This window comes from Hibiscus syriacus, unplaced genomic scaffold (assembly GCF_006381635.1).
Source record: "Hibiscus syriacus cultivar Baekdansim isolate YM2019G1 unplaced genomic scaffold, ASM638163v2 tig00110812_pilon, whole genome shotgun sequence".
In the NCBI taxonomy this organism is placed as follows: Eukaryota; Viridiplantae; Streptophyta; class Magnoliopsida; order Malvales; family Malvaceae; genus Hibiscus; species Hibiscus syriacus.
In genome coordinates this window covers 962,493-984,451 of record NW_024062870.1, presented here as the reverse complement: position 1 = coordinate 984,451, position 21,959 = coordinate 962,493, and the positions used below count along the sequence as shown (strand labels likewise).

The 21,959-nt window shown below is 38.9% G+C and overlaps 1 protein-coding gene across 1 annotated transcript; it reads left to right on the top strand.

Annotated features, from left to right (window-relative positions):
* Nucleotides 1-1,461: 1,461 nt before the first annotated feature.
* Nucleotides 1,462-2,157, top strand: LOC120141668 (probable chalcone--flavonone isomerase 3). The gene has a single exon (XM_039156463.1). It carries the CDS (start codon nt 1,501-1,503, stop codon nt 2,155-2,157), a length of 657 nt encoding a protein of 218 aa, XP_039012394.1. The 5' UTR covers nt 1,462-1,500.
* The last annotated feature ends 19,802 nt before the right edge of the window (nt 2,158-21,959 follow it).

The window sequence follows — 21,959 nt, the reverse complement described above, 5'->3', positions numbered from 1 at the left end:
AGTAAGAAGCTACACTTCGACCAACTCGACAGATTGAAAGTTTCTCTCGAAACAACACATTTTGCTCGAGAGACAATTTCAACTTCACAACGAAGGATATTGGACTCCAGACAACGCAAGTTCAACTTCACGACGAAGGGACCGCTGGTTGTCAATAAATAATTTCCCAATTTCAGAGCCAATTTCAACTTCACAGCGAAGGATATTGGACTCAAGACAACGCAAGTTCAACTTCACGACGAAGGGACCGCTGGTTGTCAAAAAACAACTTCCCAATTTCAGAGCCAATTTCAACTTCACAGCGAAGGATATTGGACTCCAGACAACGCAAGTTCAACTTCACGACGAAGGGACCGCTGGTTGTCAACAAACAATTTCCCAATTTCAGAGCCAATTTCAACTTCACAGCAAAGGATATTGGACTCCAGACAACGCAAGTTCAACTTCACGACGAAGGGACCGCTGGTTGTCAACAAACAACTTCTCAATTTCAGAGCCAATTTCAACTTCACAGCGAAGGATATTGGACTCCAGACAACGCAAGTTCAACTTCACGACGAAGGGACCGCTGGTTGTCAACAAACAATTTCCCAATTTCAGAGCCAATTTCAACTTCACAGCGAAGGATATTGGACTCCAGACAACGCAAGTTCAACTTCACGACGAAAGGACCACTGGTTATCAACAAACAACTTCTCAATTTCAGAGCCAATTTCAACTTCACATCAAAGGATATTGGACTACAGACAACGCAAGTTCAACTTCACGACGAAGGGACCGCTGGTTGTCAACAAACAACTTCTCAATTTCAGAGCCAATTTCAACTTCACAGCGAAGGATATTGGACTCCAGACAACGCAAGTTCAACTTCACGACGAAGGGACCGCTGGTTGTCAACAAACAACTTCTCAATTTCAGAGCCAATTTCAACTTCACAGCGAAGGATATTGGACTCCAGACAACGCAAGCTCAACTTCACGACGAAGGGACCGCTGGTTGTCAACAAATAATTTCCCAATTTCAGAGCCAATTTCAACTTCACAACGAAAGATATCGTGCCCAATGGATTGACTTGGTGTCACAACAAACACTATCAAGTCTCAAATCAAAGAAAACCAGACAAAAACTTGTTGTCTTTTTCATCTTTGCCCTATTCTTGTTAACACAAAAATGTGCAAAGAGGGGCAGCCTACAAACCTACCCACTTACTCCACTACCACATGCATCAGGGAGCAAATGACGTGGGAAACGGAGGCAACAAACCTTAATTTGGAGTGATTGAAATCAACTTAAAAGGGGAGCTTCGTGGCATTTTCGTGGGGGGAACAAAAAAATACTAGCTATCCCACGCTGAAATGTTGCTGTTCTAAGTTCCTGCCATTAATGTTTTAGTATAAATGCACAAACCACTCTTTGAATTCTCGATTGCACTCTGAAACTCAACAAGCTTTGCCCTTGCATTGCTTCCTTGCCTGCCTTCAACCTTTAGCAGACATAGCTATGGCTACTGAAATGGTGATGGTTGATGAGATACTTTTCCCCTCCCAAATCACAACCACCAAGCCACTCTCACTTTTTGGTCATGGGATTACCGATATTGAGATTCACTTTCTGCAAATCAAGTGCACATCGATCGGAGTTTACGTTGAACCTGAAGTTGTTAAACACTTGCAACAATGGAAGGGTAAGTCTGGAAACGTGCTAGCAGAAGATGACTTCTTTGAGGCTCTTATTAATGCTCCGGTGGAGAAATTTCTGAGAGTTGTGATGATCAAGGAAATCAAAGGATCCCAATATGGAGTGCAGCTAGAGAGTGTCGTGAGGGACCGATTGGCGGCTGACGACAAATATGAAGAGGACGAAGAAGATGCCTTAGAGAAAGTTGTCGAATTCTTCCAGACTAAGTACTTCAAGAAGGATTCAATCATCACATACCATTTTCTAGTAAATTCAGCCACTGCAAAAATGAAGTGTAACCCACAAGTCTACTCCTCTCATCGCAAGATCCACAAGGCCCATTTCATGGCTCCCTCGTCTGTCCACCGCGTTTTGATGGGCTCACCACTTTCATCCGTTCCGAGATCCGACTCCAAAATAGGGTCACTGCTACTCTCGTTCCTCACAGGTTTTTCATTACTAGCTGTGTTTAAAATCTAACAATAGTGGGCTTAGAGAATACTGAAGCAACAAGCCTCACCGAATCTTTGACATAAAAAGTAGATGACAAAGATTATTTGTCATCATTTACAAATAGCTATGGAATTTATTGGTGCCAGTGCAAAAAATTTCAAAGAGTGGGGTTCACGCCATTAATTTATATTTTATTATTATTCTTTTCAAAGTGTGGTTTGCCATTAACTTGTCAGGTTCACCAATTATTATTGTTTTTTTTATTTTATTATTCTTTTTTTTCTTTCATTTATTTAACATTAATTTTTTTATTGTATGACATTTTTGATTTTTATGGATACTTTCAATCTATCAAAGGTAACTAATTTGAATTGAATTTTTAAATTTTAATTTAAATTGCGAATTTTCGCAACTAAGACAACCGACAAATTAATTGGTACCGAAAGGGCGGTTCAAGGGTGTTAATCATTCCTTGACCGTAACCGACTCCCAAACCCGACACGTTTCTGGTACAACGCAGATCAGGTAAGATGGTGTCTGACCCACCTAAATTCATTTTAAAGTGGTCGGTGGCGACTCCAATCCATATTTTTCAAGTCGAAACCCAATTTCGGGGCCCAACCGAAAGACGGTTGCGACATATATATATATATTGCATGATACAGGTAAATACCAAATTCATTGAACAATCTATATGAAAAAATTAGTTGACTTTTGATGCAGGGGGATCCGAGACAGATGATGCTGAGCTGTCAGATTGCACGTTGATGGCGCTGAGATACCATGAGTTGGCAGATCAGCGCAAAGGCGGGAATTGATTGTGACATGTTCCTTATTGGGGTCGTTTTGAGTATGTTTCAGTCTTTTGGCCATAACTTTGGCTACAGGTGTCAGAATCGCGCATAAGACCCCAATCCGGAAAGCTCTTTTCGACGCGCACGCTCTCCACATGAGCTACGCTCCATGTGGCCTTTTTTTCAACCTCAAATTCTGCCGTTTTCCCCTCCGAATCACTAGATTTAGTTATTTTTTTACTATTTATGGTAATATTTCGATTGTTAATTAGGAAGTCAATTTAAATCCGATTTAGACCGGATTTTTGGGAGATTGCTTATTTTATTTCGAATTTCAATTTAGAGTGATTTTTGGGATTTTGCTATTTTTGGCAAAATTCGAATAAATACGATTTTTGCTATTTTTGGCAAAATTCGAATAAAGACGATTTTTTTGCTATAACAGTCCGGCTTGTGGACTGCTTTTGAGACAATTATTGATTTTATAATATTTTATTAAACCCTAGAGACTTTTTTTCTCTGGTTTTTGGGCGAATTTTCTCTTGTGAATCGTCTGTCGGAGCTAGCCTACAGGATAATCACTATTCTGTCTGGCGTCAGTTGGTATCAGAGCTTCAACATCTTCTTGGGAAATTTCACCAGTTTCAATGGCTGGAGGTCGTGGTCGTGGTCGTCGTGAGCAGGTTCCGAATGAGGAAGCCCAACGCCGTGATCGCAGCGTTCAGGATGTGATGATTGCGGATTTGCAGAGGCAAGTCGCAGAATTAACCCAGCGCCTGGCGGCGCAGGATTTAGAGGATCGTGAGGCCTCTGATCACGATACAAATTCTACTTTCGAAAACCCATATCACAATCGCGCAGGATTCCGGGGCGCAGGATTCCGGGAGCACCGTGGTCGGGAGGAGCATCATGGAGACCTCGGTTTTCGGGTCGATCTCCCTGAGTTTTCTGGTACATTACAGGCTGAGGGATTCGTGGATTGGATTAATGAAGTGGAGCGTATTTTTGAATATAAGGAAGTCCCCGATCGTGTGAAAGTGAAACTGATCGCCATCAAACTCAAGGGCAGAGCATCTGCGTGGTGGGAACAGTTACGACGTTCACGAGAAAGACAGAGCAAAGCCAAGATCACTGATTGGGAGAAGATGAAAAAGAAGATGAAGGGCCACTTCCTTCCCTTTGGCTACACGCAAACCTTATTTCAGCGACTTCATGCGTTGAGGCAGGGCGCGCGATCAGTCGATGATTACACGGAGGAGTTTTACCAATTGGTCGCCCGAAACGATTTATCTGAGACGGAGGAGCAGATGGTGGCGCGATATTTGGGGGGTTTACGCCAGCCCTTGCAAGATGTCCTCAGCCTTCATTCATTGTGGAGTGTTTCGGAAGCATACCAGCGTGCACTTGCTGTTGAAAAACAGCAAAACAGGAGACCAGTGATCAGGAGCGATCACAACAGTCGACCAGTTCGCCCTCAAGAGTCCCGTCCTGCTCAGCAGCCACCGCAGGGTAATTCTAACCCTACTATTAGATGTTTTCGTTGTGGTGAACAAGGGCATAGGGCGACTGATTGCAGGAAGCCTGCTAGTCAAAAGGGCAAAAATTTGTTGATTAAGGAAAACGTGGAAGACGAGACTGAGGAGATTGGCGAACCCGTGTATGACGATGATGAGACTGATGATGTGCTGTATGGAGATGGTCATGAGACTCTGGTCGTTCGCAAGAGTCTACTTACCCCCAAGGGCGATTCAGGGGACGATTGGTTGAGAACCAATATTTTCCACACGACTTGCACAGTTGCAGATAAAGTCTGCAAAATGATCATTGACAGCGGCAGTTGTGAGAATGTAGTGTCCGAGGAGGTTGTCCAGAAATTGCAGTTGAAGACGGACCGTCATCCTAAGCCATACAAGTTGTCATGGCTAAATAAAGACAGTGAGGTAACAGTTGATAGGCGATGCCTTGTGTCTTTTTCAATTGGTAGAAAATTTTGATAATGCCTGGTGTGATGTTGTGTCTATGGATGCGTGTCATATATTGTTGGGTCGACCTTGGCAGTATGATCGCAGTGTCATTCATGATGGACGGAAGAATACATATTCCCTTAGCATCAAGGGAAAAAAGATTGTGTTGGCACCCGGCGGGAAGGACTTACTCCTACCCCAGTAACCCATAATACTAATCTGCTTTCTATGTCCAGGTTTTTAGATGAGATTGAGCATGGCGACGTGGTCTATGCCTTGCTACCTTGCGAGAACAATGCAGTAGACGTGGATACAGATTTACCAGTAGAGGTACAGCGGTTGCTAGCAGAATTCTCTAACTTGATGCCAGAGGATCTTCCTCCTGGACTACCACCTATGAGGGATATTCAGCATCAAATTGACCTTGTTCCTGGGTCAAGTTTGCCAAATCGACCAGCATATCGCCTCAGTCCCAAGGAGGCCGAAGAGTTGCAGCGACAGGTGGAAGAGTTGTTGGAGAGGGGCTATATCCGAGAGAGTATGAGCCCATGTGCAGTCCCTGCTCTGTTAGTGCCAAAGAAAGATGGTTCTTGGCGTATGTGTGTTGACAGCCGAGCGATCAACAAAATTACAGTGAAGTACCGGTTTCCAATTCCCCGTCTAGATGATATGTTGGATCAGCTATCTGGTTCTAAGATCTTCTCAAAAATTGACCTTAAGAGCGGTTACCACCAAATCAGAATAAGGCCTGGAGATGAGTGGAAGACGGCGTTTAAAACGCCACAAGGGTTGTATGAGTGGATGGTCATGCCTTTTGGGTTATCCAATGCGCCCAGTACATTCATGAGATTTATGCATCAGGTCTTGCGGCCTTTTATGGGGAAATTTGTTGTAGTTTACTTCGATGATATCCTCGTTTATAGTCCGACATGGACTTCACACTTCGATCACCTCCGTGCTGTTTTTGAGATGCTGAAAACGGAGTGCTTGTTTGTCAATCAAAAGAAGTGTTCTTCTTCACTACTTCTGTGACTTTTCTTGGTTTTGTTGTGTCTACTGATGGTGTTCATGCAGATCAGTCAAAAATAGATGCAGTCTTGGAGTGGCCCAGACCAAGAACCTTACATGACATCCGAAGTTTCCATGGCTTGGCGTCTTTTTACCGTCGATTCATTAGAAATTTCAGTACTCTGATCGCCCCTATCACAGAGTGCCTCAAGGGGCGTGATTTCCAGTGGTCTGAGGAGGCAGAGGCCAGTTTTCAACTGGTCAAGCAGAAGATGACCGAGGCTCCAGTTTTGGCACTTCCAGATTTTGACAAAGTGTTCGAGGTAAATTGTTATGCATCTGGCGTTGGCATTGGTGGTGTTCTGAGTCAGGCAGGTCGTCCGGTTGCTTTTTCAGTGAGAAGCTATCGGGATCAAAGAAAAATTATTCCACTTATGATCTGGAGTTCTATGCCATAGTTCAGTCCCTGAAGCATTGGCGTCACTACCTAGTACAGAAGGAGTTTATTCTGTTTACCGATCATGAGGCCTTGAAGTACATCAATGGCCAACACAAGTTGAGTAGACATCATGCCAAGTGGGTAGCATACTTGCAAGAATTCACTTTTACGCTGAGGCACCAAGCAGGGAGTTTGAACCGCGTCGCAGATGCCCTGAGCCGTCGTACTTACTTCTCACCACCATGAGTACTAAAGTTGCAGGATTGAGACGTTCATAGATATGTATGCAGCTGATCCTTCCTTGGAAGGATATTTCAGGAGGTAACTGAGGGTCACCGTCATGATTTTGTTTTGCATAATGGGTATCTGTTTCGTGGATTACAATTGTGCATTCCAGATTGTTCATTGAGGCAGCAAATTATAAGTGAACTCCATAATGAGGGACACTTTGGCCGAGATAAGACATTGGCCCTTATCTCTTCTGAATTTTATTGGCCCAAGTTGACTAGTGATGTGGCCCATTATGTGGACCGTTGTTATGTGTGCCAGCGATCTAAGGGAGTTCTCACCAATGCGGGATTGTACACTCCCTTACCTGTTCCTGAAGCTCCTTGGTTCGATGTCAGCATGGATTTTGTACTAGGCTTACCCGCACCCAAAGGGCCTCTGATTCTATCTTTGTTGTGGTTGACAGGTTTTCCAAGATGGCTCATTTTGTAGCTTGCAGAAAGACTATGGATGCTGACCGGATTGCCCATCTCTATTTCAAGGAGATTGTGCGTTTACATGGTGTTCCTCGATCCATCACTTCAGATCGTGATACTAAGTTCATCAGTCATTTCTGGAAGAGCCTGTGGGGGAAACTGGGAACGCAGTTGAATTTCAGTAGCGCCTACCACCCCCAGACGGATGGCCAGACTGAGGTGGTGAACCGAAGTTTGGGAAACCTTTTAAGGTGTTTGGCAGGAACGAAGCCGAAGCAGTGGGATTTGGCATTGCCTCAGGCAGAATTTGCCTACAACAGATCAAAAAACAGAACCACAGGTTTAAGCCCATTTGAGATTGTCTATGGTCAGAACCCATCCGGGGTGTTGGACTTAGCCCCTATTCCACGTATAGGACGTTTCAGTCCTAAAGCAGATGAGATGGCAAAGTATCTTCGGGGTATCCATGAGCAGGTGAAACAGACCATTCATGAGAGCAATACCAAGTACAAGACTCGGGTCGACAATCATCGTCGTCAGGTACTTTTTGATGTTGGTGATTTTGTTTGGGCTGTATTAACTCGTGATCGTTTTCCTGTTGGTGAGTATAATAAGCTTAAGGATCGGAAGATTGGACCTTGTGAGGTCGTGCAGAAGATCAATGATAATGCTTACAGGTTGCGACTTCCCAGTCACTTGAAGACTTCTGATGTCTTTAATGTGAAGCACCTGAGTCATTGTTTTGTGGATCCTGATGACACTACTCTGAACTCGAGGACGAGTTCTTTCCAACCCGGGGCGACTGATGCAGGGGGATCCGAGACAGATGATGCTGAGCTGTCAGATTGCACGTTGATGGCGCTGAGATACCATGAGTTGGCAGATCAGCGCAAAGGCGGGAATTGATTGTGACATGTTCCTTATTGGGGTCGTTTTGAGTATGTTTCAGTCTTTTGGCCATAACTTTGGCTACAGGTGTCAGAATCGCGCATAAGACCCCAATCCGGAAAGCTCTTTTCGACGCGCACGCTCTCCACATGAGCTACGCTCCATGTGGCCTTTTTTTCAACCTCAAATTCTGCCATTTTCCCCTCCGAATCACTAGATTTAGTTATTTTTTACTATTTATAGTAATATTTCGATTGTTAATTAGGAAGTCAATTTAAATCCGATTTAGACCGGATTTTTGGGAGATTGCTTATTTTATTTCGAATTTCAATTTAGAGTGATTTTTGGGATTTTGCTATTTTTGGCAAAATTCGAATAAATACGATTTTTGCTATTTTTGGCAAAATTCGAATAAAGACGATTTTTTTGCTATAACAGTCCGGCTTGTGGACTGCTTTTGAGACAATTATTGATTTTATAATATTTTATTAAACCCTAGAGACTTTTTTCTCTGGTTTTTGGGCGAATTTTCTCTTGTGAATCGTCTGTCGGAGCTAGCCTACAGGATAATCACTATTCTGTCTGGCGTCAACTTTATTTTCATATGTAGGTTGCCCCCCAACGCTAAGTTGAGAGTAACTTCCGTGGAAGATACTCGGCAATTATAAATTGCCCACCGTAGTACTTGATCTCACGACTACAAGGTTAAGAGCCTTGCGCTCTACGACCTGAGCTGGACGGGCAATAAGCAATGGAATAATCTATATGAAAGAGGCTCCAAATCAATGGAATCAAGCAAGTAAGCAATATTTTGATCTGAGAACATACACTTGGGTGGGGTTAGCTTCCCAAATAAATCAATAATACAACACTAACAGCCTCTGACTCCAAAACGGTCGTCCTAAACGACAGCGAAAATAAAAATGGAAACATGAACTTGAGTGATTGTTCATTGTCTCATTGATCCATCGTACAAGACAAAATTAACCTTTCAACCCTTGCCAAAGTACTCTTTAATCTTAATTTTCTGAGAGAAAAAAATGAAATTCAACGAAAGGACGATGATGATAGAAAAAGAAATAAATTTACCCATTAATATCGTCGACGGGAGTACCACTGTCATTATTGGGAGAGGACAATGGTGCTACCGTCACTGGTGAGAGAAAGAGAGAAGGGCAAGATGACTTTTGTTCTTTAAACACGTGAAAGTGGGAAGTTAGACGTTGTAAATTGACTTACGATAACTGCATGTTATAAAATAGTGAAATTTCTATATATATATATATATATATATATTTATATTTTGATTAAGTTAAAGATGATTACAAAGTAGTATATGTTCTAAATACTTTCAATTATTTGATAATGAACGTTTAATTACTCTTGCAGTTGTTGGTGCTTCAACCTATAATCTCTAGAAATAACAACGATTTCTTTAATCACTTAGGTAAGTTAAATATATATTACGGAAGGGGTTAGTATGGTGTAGGATGAGGTTAGAAATGGCTTGATTTGGACTTTGGGTGATGGGCAAACTGTGGATTTTTGGAATGACTCTTGGTTAGGTGACTTGGGACCTGTGAGGCATTTGAGCATTAGCCAAGAGGCGAGTTCTATCGGCCATGTTAATGTTGCTTCAATGATTAATGCTAATGGAGATTGGGATTGGGATCGAATTAGAGCAACCTTCCCACCTTCAGTTTTTCCTTACTTCTCGGCAGGTCGATCAGTGATGCAGACATTCCGGGTTGGAGGTGGGATAGCCAACGCTGTTTTACTGTCAAAAGCGCATATTCTCGACGCTCTTTAGATACATCGGATACTGTTTTGACAGTATGGGATCTCTTACTGAAAGTCTGAAACATAATGCTTTACCCCTAGTCAAAACCCTTCTTTGGCTTCTCTGCAAGGGTTGAATTCTTACAAATGAGGAGCGGGTAAGGAGAAGAATGGCTGCTGATCCAAGTTGTACTATTTGCGGCGCTGCGGTTGAATCATCCTCTCATATTTTCCGGGATTGTATTGAGGCTCGTTCAGTTTGGAACATAGTAGTTAAACCTGAACTTATTGATGACTTCCTTTCCATTGATTTAGTGAACTGGATTGAAACAAACTTACGCCACCCAACCTACTATCCGATAGATGCTGAAAACTGGGAGATCTTGTTTGGGTTGGTGATTTGGAATTTATGGATGCGCCGTAATAGAATGATTTTTGACAGGGGTTTTATGGTTGCAGACAGTGTTTTACAGCAAAGTAAGAGGCTGCTCAGAGAAACAGTGAGTGCTTGATGACTCAGGAAACTTGGACTGCACCTCGCCTTGCTCGTGTTAATCGAAATATCCAATGGAAACCTCCATCTATGGGTTAGTTTAAAATCAATACGGATGGTGCTCGCCGTTTGGACTCTGGTTTGGGTGGTAGTGTCATTCGAGACCATTTAGGCGAATGGTTGTTTGGTTTCTCTAAAACTATCGGTTGCTGCTCTGTCCTTGATGCGAAATTAAGGGGTGTCTATGAGGGCTTATGTTTTGCATGGAATTTAAATTTACGACAAATTATTGTTAAGACAGACAGCAAAATGGTTATTGATGTTAACGAAATCAAGAGGAGCTTCGACTATGATTCCTTATGTTACTCTAATCAGGAGAAACGGAGGGTAGTATTTCGATATACACCTCGTGAATGTAATGGGTAGCTGATGTTTGGCCAAGCTTGTGTGGATTCCTCAAGGTGTTCAAACGTTCATCAACTTATTGCAGAAATTTTCAATGCTCTCCATAAAGATAATCTGATGTAATTGGTGTTAAGATCGTTAGGGTCTTTACATGTTGTTTCCTCCTTTCATTTAAAAAAATTGAAGTTTAACAATACATAATCAACCCTAAAAAAAATTAACAATACATAAATAAACCTAAAAATAAAAAATTAATAAATTAGTAATTTTGCATATCAGTAAATTAATAATTAGATTTACTTTTTTTAATGAAGTATTTTTTAAGTTAACTATTAAAAACTACAAAAGATTAATGAACTGCTCACGAATTTATCAAGTTGAGGTAGATCTTACTCGACTCAACTTGTTAAGGTCTTGAATCGAGCTAAAATTTGAATCGAATCAATCCAAATCAATCATTAACCGAATTTTGATCTAATCGAATTCAAGCAATTCACGAGTTGTTCAACTGACATGTGTCGTTTTACTGTCAAAATAATTATGACTTCTTAAAAATAAATAAATAAATAAATAAAGAGAGAGAGTAGAGTAGAGTAGGGAAGCAGGGTGAGTCTACAGGGACTCTGATGTTTCTAATGAAGTAAACCTTTTGATTTAGAAAATGATGAGATAAGGTAGAGTTTTGGATGAGATTAAATAGGGGGTTCAAAAGTTGTTTTAAAAATAAAAGATAAGAATTAAATAAAGAAATAATTAATTTAATTAAATTAATAAAGTGATTGAGATAAAAAAAAACTTATAGTGAAATTAGTCTCTAGCTTCAGCTTTTGCCTCAAATTTATATTGATCACCGGAATAAATTTTTGCTTCGGTTATTCGCCAATTACAGTTTACAGGGCCCAACCTCTGTAAATTATTTTTCTCTCTTGTTAATCGATAACCCAAAATCTATTTTTGGATATCAGACCTTTACGAAGACTAACTACGATTATCGTCGTTAGCGCCAAATTGTTTTATAGATATGGAAAACCCCGACTCAGACTATGTTGCCTCAATGAGAATCGAGCTCGATCTCAATTCCCCTTAGCGGACAACCGCTAAGTGTGTTCACAGGAAGTCGAACTTGCTACCAGTCAATTCTTCCTCCCAACTATAAATCATAACAACTTCCGAACCAACGTCGATTTTTTGATTAAAAAGCGTTTTGATTTTAAAAAGATAGGTCGATTACCAATCTTATTCATCCAGAAAATTGAGAAAATTATTCGAAGTTATTTTAGTGCTTTTCAATCCTTACAATAGAGATTGAGTCATCGCTTCTGCCCTTGGCTTTGGATAAATTAGCTAATTATGACAATCATACTTAGCATCTTTGAAAATAAAATAAAAATAAAATAAAGAAGAACTTTGAAAAAGAAAAGAAAAACTTTTATAAAACCAAAGGAAAGAAGAATAATGATTTCTGAATGTGTTTCTAGGTTTACTATGAGAGGGTATTTATAGTCTTCAAAATCCTAAAAAAATAAGGAAAATATAATTCTTAAAATAAAGAGATAATTCCTAATGAAAATATAACACCCCAAACTTCGGGGCAGTGACTGAAGAGTAAGAATTGAATATTTGGTGGTTTAATTTTGATAAATTAAAAAGTTCAATGACTGATTTGGGAAATTATTGTCCAATATTTATTATCAAATATGAAAAGATTAAAGGGCATTATGGTCACTACAGCAAAACTGATATGTAGCGACGTTTTTAGCGGCGTTTGGAAAGAAAACGCCACAAAAGTTAAACATATAGCAGCGTTTACAATCGTAGCGCCACAAATTTGATACTTTAGTGGCGTTTTTACAAAAAACGCCGCTATAGTGTGGTTTCTTCCGGCGTTTGTTAAAAAACGCCGCAATATATCGGTAAATTAGCGGCGTTTATACCACAAACGCCGTAATAGTGTTAATCAATAGTGGCGTTTTTAGATAAACGCCACAATAGTTTAGTGTGTCATAAACGCTAAGTTGTACTGTAGTGGCGTTTGTGACATAAACGCCGCAATAGTGTGTCCCTTAGTGGCATTTTCGTAATAAACGCCGTAATAGAATAGTTCTTTTGTGGCATTTTTAATATAAACACCGTAATTGTCCTTTAATTTATTAGATACCCCCAATTCTGTAGCCCGAATCCCTTATTTGTTTTATCCCCAAATCTTCTTCCTCAAATTAGCAGTGCATACTTGACAAATCGGTGCACCACTCGCCACTATCACGCCGCGGGTGACCACTGTTGCACCACCAATCATCAACGTCGCGGCGCATCAAGCTGTTGTCGTCAATTTCTAGTCACAAATTTTCGACCATCTCAATCTCAGCTTTGAAACAAGGTATGTACAACCTCTTTTCTTGTTTTAGGAGAGAGCGTTGGTGTATCATGGATAAGTTTTTTTTCCTGGGTTTTGTTTGAGTCAACATGTTGATAACTTTAGCGTTTCTTTCATTGAAATGTCATTTGAGTTTTAGGAATTAGAGCCTTCTGGGGGCTTGATACGAGATAAGGTGTGTTAGTCACTTGTTGAATTATGCAAAATTGGGTCATATCTGAAACTATTGAGCTGTTATTATTTGGATTTTTTTTTTTATTATGACTATGTTGGGAATAATTCAGGGTTTTAGGATTTAGATGAATTTATGCGTTTTCATCAAGTGTCATTTAATCATACATAACATTGTGATTATTGATGCTAGACAGTTTCTGCTTAAAATTTGGAGATTGTTGAATTGAATGCAATCTTGAGGTATTTCAGCTCTACCATGACTTCAGTTCGATTGGATCACTAAACTGAATTTTTGTAGGGTCTTTTGAACCACAAGGTTAAGGGTTCCAAAGGTTTGCTACGGAAGGGCTTTGCATTGTTACCACAAGTTAGGTTATCATGTCACTCATTTGTACATGAAGTACTAAGTTTAAAGTTCTTTCACCATTTGTGACTTTGTTTAGTGAGCTTTTGTACTACCAATAGGCAGCTATCCAACAGTCTTAGTTTTTCATTGTGTCTCTGCTGTTGGTTGGGGTGTTGATTCTTGCTTGTGTTATTTTTCATTATTCTAAGTTTGGGAGTCCTTGGGGTAAAGAGCAGATATCGAGCTACTTGGATATGATGTTTATTAAATGAACGAGAAGCTCGACAGTTTAAAATGTCGTTTGGAGCTTCTTGAAGCTTAAGTTGGAACTGCTTCTTCTAACCCTTCTCTTTTCAGTACGTGATTCCAATTTTGAATTTTATTTGGTTTAATATATTTGTTGTGACCTAGTTCTTATTATAGTTTGTTTAACCTTTCGTTTGACCTTCTAAAAACCATAGTCTTTCTAAAAACCTAGTTCATTATCTTTAATTTCCAGCTTATTAAGGGCCCATTGTATAAACTTAATATGACTAACGAATGCAAAATTGTAGATTGTTCACCCACCCTCCTACATAACACATCCTTCTTTTCGGATTTTGCTGCTAATAAGCTAATGTTTCATGGAAAACTGGAAAGTCTAATTATTTTATTGTTGCATTGTTGTTAACAAAGATTTTTTGGTTGCATGATAAGCTTTGTTTGCTCAAAATGTAAGTAAAAAGTTTTATAGATCTTAACACGGTTATGGGAAGGGTTTATATTTCGTTCTAAGTTCTTAATGGCTCTCTCTGTAACAATGAAACATGAGTCTGTTTAGATGTAAATGCTACATTTTGATGAAACATGTGTAAGTATTTAGTTCTATAGTATGCAGTTGTATATAATTCTCGTTATAATTTTTATAAATTAACTGAGATACATTTTCTCCCATACAATTTTATCAATTTAAAAGTTGTATAATTTACGAGTGATTAGTTTTATACTATGCAAATATTATTATGCACTAAATATGATAATTTAATGCTTCAGTTTAGGTTCTAATTTTATCTATATTATTAGCAATTAACATTTGAAATTGAAACTTCAGAAATACGAAATGGATAAGAGTTGGATGGATTTCTCAATGGTAAGCGTCGAATATCGAAATGGAGTCGAAAACTTTCTAAATTTAGCTTTTCTGAATGCAAGCCAAGAAAATATGATTCTTTGCCCTTGTAAGAATTGTGTGAACATTAATTGGCACATTCGTGAAGTTGTGTACGAGCATCTAGTAATTTTTGGATTTGTTCGGGGGTATAGAAAATGGATCTTTCATGGAGAGATTGTATCAGATAGATCTGCTTCCACGAGTTACTCGACTTATCGTGCTCCTTCTCCCCATCCAACTTTTAGAGAAGATGACATGGAAGGGATGTTACGAGATGCATTTAATATGCACAATCATCAGTCGTATGATACAGAAAATTATTGTCAGGATGATGTTAATGATTTCACTGAGATTGGAAGAAGTGGATGTGATGAAGAGCCAAATGGAGAAGCGGCAAAGTTTTACAAGTTGCTGAATGAAATGAATGAACAACTTTATGAGGGATCAAAGTTTTCAAAGCTTTCTTTCTGCATTCGTCTTTTCCACTTAAAATGCCTGGGAGGGTGGACTGGTAACTCCTTTACGCAATTGTTGGAGTTACTAGGAGAAGTGTTTCCTTTTGCAAAAATCCCTCAATCATGCAAAGATATGAAGAAAATTATCAAAGATTTGGGTCTTGGATATGACAAAATTCATAGTTGTCTGAATGATTGTATGTTATATTGGGGTGATCGAAAAAATCAGGAGTCTTGTCATGTATGCGGAAAATCTCGATGGATTACTATAGAGGCAGAAAATGTTACTAAGGATGAAGCTCAAGCACGATCAAGAAAGAAACCGATCAAGATTCTGCGATATTTTCCTCTCATACCTAGGCTACAAGATTGTTTATGTCCTCCAAGATTGCTGAGTCTATGAGGTGGCATCATGATGGCAGAACCGATGATGGATTATTACGGCATCCTGCAGATTCTTTAGCTTGGAAGTCATTTGACAACAAGTATCCAAGTTTTGCGAGAGATCCTCGAAATGTCAGGCTCGGTCTTGCAACTGATGGGTTTAATCCTTTCAAACTCATGAGTACTTCGTATAGTACTTGGCCTGTTGTACTTGTTCCATACAATTTGCCTCCCTGGATTTGCATGAAACAATCATCTTTCATCTTATCCATGATAATCCCCGGCGAGAAAGGCCCCGGAAATGATATTGATATTTACATGCAGCCGCTAATTACAGAGTTGAAACAGTTATGGGAAGGGGTCGAAACGTACGATGTGTTGACGAAGGAGAACTTTAATTTACGCGCTACTTTATTATGGACAATTAATGATTTTCCTGCGTATGCAAATTTATCTGGTTGGAGTACCAAAGGTCGTTATGCTTGTCCTTGTTGTGCTGCACAAACATGTTCGAAGTGGTTTGTTAATGGAAAAAAGTTCTCTTATATGGGACATCGTCGGTGGTTACCTGATAATCATAGATTTAGATGTCAAAAGAATATGTTTGATGGTGATGAAGAGTTTCAAAATGCTCCTGACCAAACAACCGGCTCTGAAATATTCAAAATGTTGAAAAATATCAATTTTACTTATGGAAAGATGAATCAACCAACTAGTACACGATCAAAGAAAAAGGCAAAACAGGTCAATGAAGAGCTTGAAGTTGACGAACAAACTGATGATGAGTATGATGAAGAGGATGATCCAAATGAGGTAGACTTGTGGAAAAAGAGGAGTATATTCTTCGAGTTGCCTTATTGGAAAAAGTAGATTTTGAGACATAATCTTGATGTAATGCATATTGAGAAGAATGTCTGTGAGAATATTATTGGGACCATTCTGAATGATGGCAGAAAATCTAAAGATAATCTTAAGAGTCGACTTGACTTAGTGGACATGGGAATTCGACATGATCTTCATCCGTAATTACGTCCGAATGGAAGAAATTTCTTGCCGCCTTCTATTTTTTCTCTTTCGAAGAAAGAAAAAGAAGTGTTTTGCACGGTGTTGAAGGATATAAAGGTCCCAGATGGGTATGCATCAAACATTTCTCGATGTGTTAGTGTTAAAGATCGAAGACTTTATGGTTTAAAGTCTCATGATTATCACATATTAATGCAAGATTTACTACCAATAGCTGTTCGCGGTTGCATGTCGAGTAAGGTGACGTCTTGTATCATTGAACTTTCTAATATAATGAAAGCCATATGTGGGAAAGTTCTAATGGTTGAAGAACTTGATAAACTACAAGATCGAGTTGCCTTGACTTTATGCAACTTGGAGAAGATATTTCCGCCTTCATTCTTCACAATTATGGTGCATCTGTTAATTCATCTTCCTCACGAAGCAAGAGTTGGTGGTCCCGTTTTCTATCGATGGATGTACCCTATAGAGAGGTGTTAATTGAATTACACGTTTCAAATTACTACTGATTATACATTTGAATAAAATGTATTTACGTAGTATGTTGTTTTCTGTATAGGTTCTTGGGCAAGTTGAAGTCTTATTGTCGTAATAAGCGTTATCCGAAAGGATCAATTGCTGAAGGGTATTTGGCAGAGGAATGTATGACATTTTGCTCTAGATATTTGGAACATGTTGAAACAAGATGGAATAGACCAAATCGAAATGATGAGTTAGGTATTGATGACTTAACTCAACATTATTTGTTTGGAAGTTATGGCCAACCATTAGGGAAAGTTGAAATTGCACATTTAGATGACACGTCTTGGGTACAAGCACACCGATATGTTCTTTTCCATCACGATTCAATAGATCACTTTCGCACGTAAGTCTTTCGGACCCAATCCTAATGAAATCTCTTTATCTTTTATATTTATCAATTTTTAACGACATAATATTCTTTATAGTGAGTTTAAAGAAGTATTGAGTTCTCGAGCACGCTCCCGAAGATTAAATCAGCGAGAGCTACATAAGTTATTCACAGAAACTTTTCATGAATGGTTAGGCCAGACGGTAAGCAACTAAATCTTACGGAACACTTATAAATAATATATTTCTTGCTTTTTATATCGACATCAATGCAAATTAATTCACCATTCATGTGTAATAGGTTTGGAGTGGGAGAGAAGTTAGTGAAGAAGTTAAATGTCTTTCTCAAGGTCCGAATAGAATAGTTAAAAGATATAATGCCTTCCTCATTAATGGGTTCAGGCTTCACACGAAATCTCGTGAAAGATTAAGGAGGACACAAAATTGTGGAGTCGTAGTTACTTCATCAACTACAAGTTATGCTACTGTAAGGGACAATAATTCGCAGGATGGAGAGGTCGATTATTATGGAAATCTTACGGACATTATTGAGTTAGATTATTATGGAAAACGAAAGGTTGCGTTGTTTCGGTGTGACTGGGTTGATGTAAACAGATGTATAAAAAGAGATAAATTCGGGTTTTCAATGGTGAATTTCTCTCGATTAATTCACACGGGTCAACGTTTGATGGATGAACCATATGTATTTTCCTCTCAAGTGAAACAAGTATTTTATTGTCACGATCCAATGGATGACGGTTGGTATGTTGTGCTTTGAAATACTCCCAGAGACTTGATAGACATCGGGGATGGAAGTAGAGATGACATTGAAACAAGATCAGAGTGTTTACCTCTACTACCACAAAACTTAGATGAAACTATCAGTAATACAACACAATTTCAATGGGTTCGGGAGGACGTTGATGAAGATATTTATGACAACTGACATTACATAAGACTGTTTTACGATTTTATATCTTCATTTATTTATTTATAATGTTATAACCCTTAACATGTTGTCTTTCAATGTATTCATTAATTAAATCATTTTTTATTACTCATGTTTGTTTATTACAGATATAATGCCGAGGAGAAAAATATATGATTTGCGGGTTGTTCGAGCTTCTGAAGACCATGAAGAAAGAAATAACGAGGAAACGAATGCACCTGAGTCTTCCGAAGTTCCTGAAACTGTTGAAGAAGTAGAAATTCAAGGTAATCTTCGAAACTTTATTTACTACTTTGTTCATTTTCAAAACTGACATTTAATAATTTCTTATATAGTTGAAAATGCTGGAACGCGCAAGACTCGAGGACGTACAACTTTAAAGGAATTATACCAACTTCCTCCTGGGCATCGTGTCAAAGTTTCAAGAAACGATGTCGGTCAACCTATTGGCCCAGAATCACGTCTTCTAGCAGGTTACTTAGGCATAGTTGGACGTAATGCGAATCTGTTACCGATCAATTATGAGTCATGGCGCAAAATGCCTAATAGTAACAAAAATCAAGCGTTGAATTTTGTTAAGGTAATAATGTCATTATAATAGATACTCTATATAAATTCAATACTAATTTATACTTACGGTGCACACTTATTTGCTGTATAGGAGAAATTTGTTTTAGAGGTCTCTGACGATTATGTGAAGCAAGCGTTATGGAAGAGATGGAGGGATCACAAGAGCTCCTTAAAGAAGAAATACTTCAAGAATGATCTCAGCCTTGAAGAGAAGTTGCAAACAGTCCCACCAGGAATGCTCAGGTACCAATGGGAAGATGCAGTCAGATTTTGGAGTTCTCAAAAAGGACAGGTATGATGTATTTTTCATAAATACTTGTAACAAAATTTAAATCATCATTATAAGTGGTTGTTTGACATTGTAGGACCGAGAGCATGTTGGTGTTGCTAGCAGGCAACAACAAAAGTTTACGCACACGGCTGGATCGAAGAGCTTTGCTTGTATAGCTCATGAGGAGGTATTATAGATTATTGAAATAGTTTTTTTGTATTCCATGTACATACTAACTCATAGTAATTACATTATGGTACATTGTAGGAAAATACATCCGGTTCTAAAGTTGGTCGAATCCAACTCTTCGACATGACACATATGAAGAAGGATGGCACTCCTATGACTGCTGACGCTGCAGAAATTATGGTACGTTTATTGGGTAGATATTTTAAATTTACCTGACTTTATTTATATTTGTACCATGACATTTTTTATTTTAATTAATTATTCACTTTATTATTAGGAAAAATTGAGGGAGAAAAGGGCAGAGTATCATGCTACTGCTTTGAGTCAAGGTATTGTTAATGATGATGACATTGAAAACCAAGCTATTAATGACGTTTTGGGTCCTGAAAGATATGGTCGGGTGTGCTGTCAAGGATCATTCGTTACTCCCACCAAATATTTTGGATCCAGTTCATCACAGTACATGTCATCACAGTCTCGATCTTCCCAATTAGAAGTTGGTCGTTTAAAAGAAAAGTTGGCTGAGATGGATCAACAAATGGCTAACTTGAAAGCGGAAAATGAAGCAAGGGAAATAGAGAGAGCAGCAGCGGAAGCAGAGAGAGAAGCAGTGGCAGCACAGAGAGAGGCAGCGGCAGAACAGAGAGAAGTAATATATCAGCAGAGATGTAAAGAATTTGAAAAACGACTCAATGATATGATGCTGATGATACAAAAAACGCAACCTCAGAATCCACCATCGTAGCCTCATTTATGTTATGAGCATTATGTTAATGTTACTGAACCGTGTTTAACTTAACTTATATTACGTTAATGAAAACTTTTATTTATTATATTGGATTTGATGTTATTGTTGTTTTGTTTGTTGGATAATAGAACAGGTTGAGAAAATAGATTTGGGGTATTAAGTATAATTTTTAGAATTGTTAAATTATGTGTTATTTAGCGGCGTTTGTAATAAAAATGCTGCAATATACCATACATTTAGCGGCGTTTTTTTATAAAAAACGTCGCGAAATCTCAAGACATATTCTGCGGCGTTTGTAGGAAAACGCCGGTAAAAATAAACATCTACTGCGGCGTTTGTGAAGAAAACGCCGCTAAACATCAACGACTATTGCGGCGTTTGTCTACCAAATGCCGTTAAATATCAACACCTATTGCGGCGTTTTAATGCTAAACGCCGCTAAATATCAATACCTTTCGCGGCGTTTGTTGAACAATCGCCGCTATATGTTGTAACCTATTGCGGTGTTTTTTTGTTGAAAAACGCCGCAAACTTTAGCGGCGCTTTTAGCGGCGTTTGTTTTTACACCGCAGGTGTTTTTAGCGGCGCTTAAAAACGCCGCTATAAGTAAAAAAACGCCGCAATAAGCCACTTTTGCTGTAGTGGGTCTTTTAACATGAAAGAATTTAATATTATTTTTAAAGGGATATAAATAACATGTGGGGAAATAGAGGAAAAGAAAAAAAAGTCTGAAAGTTTGGCTTTCTATTCCTCTCTTCCACCGTAGGCTTCCATGGCTAAGGTAAGTTAATTGAAGTTAGTTAATTCTTTCATTTTTTGATTTGGTTTTGGTTCTATGAGTGATATAAAAGCTTAATAAAGTTTAAAGATGAGTTGAAACTGTTAGCTTCCTAAAAAGGCTACTTTTAAAGCCTTTTTCACTTAAGTTATTGTTTGTTTAAAAGCTCATTTTAGTCATTTTAGGATCATGTAGTTGCATATAGTTGCATTTGTGGTGGTTGTGCTATTTTATGATACTGTTTTAGGGAAAGGTGCAGTTTGCCTATGGTGTGCAGGGAATAGCAAGAAAAAGGATTCTTTGGGAAGTAATGCCGCGGCATCACACGTTGCTAAAGTAGATTGAAATGCCTTGGCATTTCTGGCGCAGAAAAAGACAAAAAGATATTTCTGCATAAGGACAGCTGGCACTGGACAACTGTCTCTGCACGTGAAGGACTGCTGTAACCGCCTGCCAGAGCTGCCAATGGACCACTGCCACTTGGAGGATAAGGTTCATGCACAACATGTGATTCTAGGGGTATGAGGGGTATTTTGCACCCAACAAACTCATCATTACCCCTAGATATTTTTTTTAATTATATATGACACCTCATGGGAGAGAGATAGATACGGACAGAGAGCACACGCATAGAAAAAAAATCACATTTTTATTTTCTTTTCCTTTCTTCTTCCTTGGGATATTCCTCCATTGATAAAGCTCCAAGGAGTGGCAAGCTAGGCGCCGAAAGGAGCTAGCGAGCTAGGTGGTTCGTGGTGGCCGAGAGGAGACCTCCGGTGGTGCATCGAAGGCTTCTTCTCACTTCCCTTTTTGCTGCTATTTTTATATTATTTTGTGGGTTGTTGGAACGAATATTTTCATGACTTTGTGTTTGGATATTTCGAACCCCACCATGAACTAACTTATTTGGTGGTGGTTGGTTGAATGGTTGTTTGAACTTTATTTTCAATAGCATATTTAAGTTTATTTTGGTTCTTTATTTGCTTTGCTTATGAATGCTTCACCATCTAGGCTTGTAAGAGGCATGTAAATGTCCATCTCTTAGATGAAGGTTAGGTATTCGGAAGAATCCTAATCTACAAATACTTGTAAGTA